The sequence below is a fragment of the Fukomys damarensis genome, unplaced genomic scaffold (genome assembly GCF_012274545.1).
Source record: "Fukomys damarensis isolate Sample0158 unplaced genomic scaffold, DMR_v1.0_HiC HiC_scaffold_12, whole genome shotgun sequence".
In the NCBI taxonomy this organism is placed as follows: domain Eukaryota; kingdom Metazoa; phylum Chordata; class Mammalia; order Rodentia; family Bathyergidae; genus Fukomys; species Fukomys damarensis.
Window position 1 is genome coordinate 3511944 of NW_022900924.1, and position 4449 is coordinate 3516392.

Genomic DNA, 4449 nt, shown 5'->3' on the forward strand with positions numbered 1-4449 from the left:
CTTGCGAGGCAGGCGGCAGCACCACTGAGCCAATCCCACAGCCCCCACTGTCCCTTTTTATTGTTTATTTTATTTTTTGTTACTGGGGATCAAACTCAGGACTTTGTGCTTGTGAGGCAGACGTGGTGCCAGTAAGCTAAATCCCTAGCCCTTGTTTTTTTTGGTACTGGAGATCAAATGTAGGTCCTTGTGCTTGTGAGGCAGGCGCCAGAACCACTGAGCTAAATCCCTGGCCCCCCTTATTGTTTATTTTGAGACAGAGTTTTAAATTACTAAGTTGCCCGGGCTGGGCTCAAACTTGCTCTTTTCCTGCCCCAGCCTCCCCAGTAGCAGGATTGATAGGTGTGCACCACTCTGCCCAGCTGGTTTCTATTTTATTCACTGCCCTGGACGGTTTTATATCAGCCCCTCAGACCTGTCTCTCCTTTTGTCCATCCTGACCTTCATGGGCCTGGTGGTCATCCTTATGTGTGTTGCTGTTCCTAGAATACAGGACATATCTGATCTTTTTTTTTTTTTAGTGTAGGAATGGAACCCAGGGCCTTGCACATGATAAGTCCATGCTCAGCCACTGAGTTACACCCCAGCCACATCAAATGCTCTTGCTGCTGTTTAAGAAAGATTGGGCAGGAGCATCATTCCTATCTTCAGGATGAGGACTTGAGTCCCAGAGGAGTTGGAGGCCATCTGGCAGTGCTGGAACTCAAAACCAGGTTTTCTGGACTGTGTGAGGTCATTCCATGCACCCTACGCCACCTTGCACCAAAGCCAAGGGAACTCAGACAGTCCTGAAGCTACAAGGATTGAGGCAAGGGGACCCCCCGCCCACACTTAGCCTTGGGTAAGCCAGACAGGGCCCAACAGCCCCCTGACGGACTTCCCACCCCTCCAACAGTGCATCTGTGGCGCTTCTCAGGCGGCTACCCAGCCCTCATGGACTGCATGAACAAGCTAAAAAACAACAAGGTAGGTCAAAAGGCTCTTGGCGACCCTTTCTTTTTATTGGTACTGAGGATCAAATTCGGATCGGTGGTGGAATTGGTGCCCCTTTCTGACTATTGGTTTCAGCCTAGTCAGGCTGCCCATGGGGCGCGTGGCTGGGGTGTGTCTCTTCCTGGCTGCTGTGCCCATACCACAATGCCCACAGGAGTACCTGGAATTCCGAAAGGAGCGGAGCTGCATGCTGCTGTCCAGGAGGAATCAGTTGCTCCTGGAATTCAGCTTCTGGAATGAGCCACAGCCTAGAGCTGGCCCCAACATCTATGAGCTGAGGACATACAAACTCAAGGTGCCTCCCTCCCCCACAGTCCCTCCGCCTCCCACCATCCCTGCTGTGCAGGTGCCTGAGGGGGTGGGCCCTGTGTCCCAGTGCATGGACTGGGCCCCTGGCCAGCCTGGCCCCACGGGCTCAGAGGAGAAGTCTATGTTCCTGGGTGTACTTGGGGAGGCCCCTGGAGCTGGACAGACAGCACAGAGTCCGTCCCTGCCCTGTTGTGATGCTGGGACTCCGAGGTCGTGCTCATTCCCTCTTCCCTCTGGTTCTATTTCAGCCAGGAACCATGATCGAGTGGGGCAACAACTGGTGAGTGGTGGCACTGGGGCTGGGCTGTGGGCAACCCCCAGTGGGCCACTTGTCCGGAACTGTCACAGGAACCTGCTCTGCCCCTCAGGGATCCAGAAAAGGATCCAGCCATGAGATATAGGTCTCCTAGAGAAAGTGAGGCTGCTTTTGGTAAAAAATCAGCCAGCTGCTGCACTTCCATCATCCCCAAGCATCACTGAATGCCACAGACCCTACCTTGGGTCCCTTTTGTGAGGTGTGGCCAAGGAATCAGCCTGGGGTCATCCTGGGAGTCGCTTCGGGTTGGCCTGGCCTCTTCTCCACACTCTGCCATCTGCAGGGCTCGAGCCATCAAGTACCGGCAGGAGAATCAGGAAGCAGTGGGCGGCTTCTTCTCGCAGATAGGAGAACTCTACGTTGTACACCATCTCTGGGGTAGGTCAGGAACTTTCTAGGAGCTTTCTGTTTGTCCCGTTTCTCCACTGCCACTTGTAAACAATTGGAATACAGGGCCAGAGATTTAGCTCATTGACACCGCGCCTGCCTCACAAGTGAAAGGTTGTGAGTTTGATCCCTGGTACCAAAAACAGAAGAAGAAAACCAAAAAACAAAAAGCAGTGAGAATACATTAGTGCATGTGTGGAAATTACACTCTAGTAGAGGGAGGTGCTACCCCAGATGTAAACTAATAAAAAAAACACGTTAATTTCAGATGTTTATAAATAATAATATCTAAGGCGGGGGGTTTAGCTAAGCAGCGCCATACCTGCCTGGCAAGCACAAGATCGTACGTTCAATTTTCAGTACCAAAATAATAAAATAAAAATAGTAATAATAAAATAATAATAATAATAATAATATCTGTGGGAAAAAAAGGCAGGTGGATGTGATAGAGAAAACAGGATATTTACCTTGGTTGGCTTGGGCAGACAAAATGGCGTCTCTAAGAGGTAACATGGAAGTTCAGAGCTAAAAGATGAGAAGGAGCAGCTGTGAGTGCTGGGCAAAGACACTGCAAGTGAGAAAGGCTGTTTTTGTTTGTTTTGTTTTGTTTTTGAGATAGGGTCTCACTATGAAGTTCAGGCTGGCCTGGAACTCCTGACGACCCTCCTGTCTCAGCCTCCAGAGTGTTTGCTGGGGTTACAGACATGTTCTACCACGCCCAGCTGCCTGTGAGGTGTTGAGGGGCGAAAAAGAAAGCCAGTGTGGAGTAGTGGAGGAAAGTGAGAAGGGATGGGACAGGAGACGGGGGAGACACTACATAAACTGGGCCTCACAGGCCAGGGGAGGAGTTGGGATTTATCATAAATGCAACGGGAGGCTGGCTGCTGTGTGCCGTACTGAGAGCGCCTGGTGGAGGAGCAAGGATCTGGAGATGCTCACACTGGTTCATGCGGGCAGGGACGGGGCCTGGCCTCGGGGAGTAGAAGTGGGATGCGGAGACATCTGTACAGTTACAGTGTCGAGGCTGACCTGTGGGACTGGAGGATAAACTGTCACGGGGGAGGGAGGACGAGAGAGACGATTCCAGAACTGCTCCAGGCTCCTCTGCGCAGCTGTGTGTTGTCCTTCGCTAAGACCGAGAGGTCTGGAGGAGGAGCAGGCTGGAAGGGTCAGGAATTTAATTTTGGCTCTCTGAAATGTTACGTTTAGGATGCTGACACATTCAAATACAGATGTCACATGGGCACGACCCGTATACTTCAGAGTCGGCAGGAGAGTGTGGGGCTGGAAACACAGATTTAGCAGTCGTGGTCATGTGAACTCTGAAGGCCTTTCCACACCACCACAAGGCCTTTCTATGTGCTGTTCCCTCCCCTCATCTGAGAGAGAGAGAGAGAGAGAGAGAGAGAGAGAGAGAGAGTGTGTGTGTGTGTGTGAGTGTGTGTGTGTGTGTGTGTGTGTGTGTGTGTTTACTGGGGATCGAACTCAGGACCGCTTAGGCTTGTGAGGCAGGTGGCGGAACCACTGAGCTAAATCCCCGGCCCAAGGCTTTCTTTTCTTTGTCACCATGTTTCTCTGTCTTGCCTCCTTGTTTCTTCTCTATAAGTATTATTTGTAATTAAACTTTTTTTTTCGGGTACCGGGGATCGAACTCAGGACCTTGCACTTGCAAAGCAGGCGTAACTACTGAGCTAAATCCCCGGCCCTATTTGTATTATCTAAAGTGAATCTTTTCATTGATTGGATGAGATTGACAAAGCAGACAATGTTTGCTGATAGCCTCAAGGAGGAAGAGATAGGAGGCCAGGTTTTGGGGCAGTGGGGACCTGTGTTGGGGAAGAGGTCAGATCCTCTGACCTGAGGAATGAGCCTCTTTCCCACAGCCTACAGAGACCTGCAGTCTCGGGAGGAGACTCGAAATGCTGCCTGGAGGAAGAGGGGCTGGGATGAAAACGTCTACTATACAGGTGAGCACCTCCTCTCAGTCAGTTCGGCCTTGGGAGGTCATCTGCTGGCAGCCCTGTTTGAGGAGAAGGGATCTTGATTGCCTGCAAGGATGGGAAGCTCATTGTTTTGGGGCAGATACTGAAGATCTAACTGGGAGCCTTTGCACTGGGTTACATCCTTAGCTCCTTTAAAATTTAAAAAGAAATTGTAGCCGGGTGTCGTGGGTGATGCATGCCTGTAATTTCAGTACTAAGGGGGTGGGGGGGCAAGAGGATTACCACAATTTGAGGCTAGCCTGGGATACATAGTCAGTTCAAAACTAGCCTGAACTACATAGCAAGATCCTGTCTCAAAAAAGAAAATTTAATTTTTTAAATTTTGAGACGGGGTCTTGCTAAGTTTCCCAGGCTGGGCTTGAACTAGCAGTTCTCCTGGAGTTTTGGGATTATAGGTGTGTGCCTCGGGTCCCAGCTGGGAACTCACTTTAAGATGGTGGG

General features: G+C 50.7%; 1 protein-coding gene across 1 annotated transcript in view; it reads left to right on the forward strand.

Annotated features, from left to right (window-relative positions):
* Nipsnap1 (nipsnap homolog 1) overlaps positions 1–4449 on the forward strand; it is a 20114-nt gene that overhangs the window by 13480 nt on the left and 2185 nt on the right. Inside the window, 5 exon segments of the mRNA XM_019204453.1 lie at positions 896–966; positions 1148–1288; positions 1551–1582; positions 1902–1996; positions 3889–3972. Of these exon segments, the coding sequence (XP_019059998.1) occupies positions 896–966; positions 1148–1288; positions 1551–1582; positions 1902–1996; positions 3889–3972 (423 nt within the window).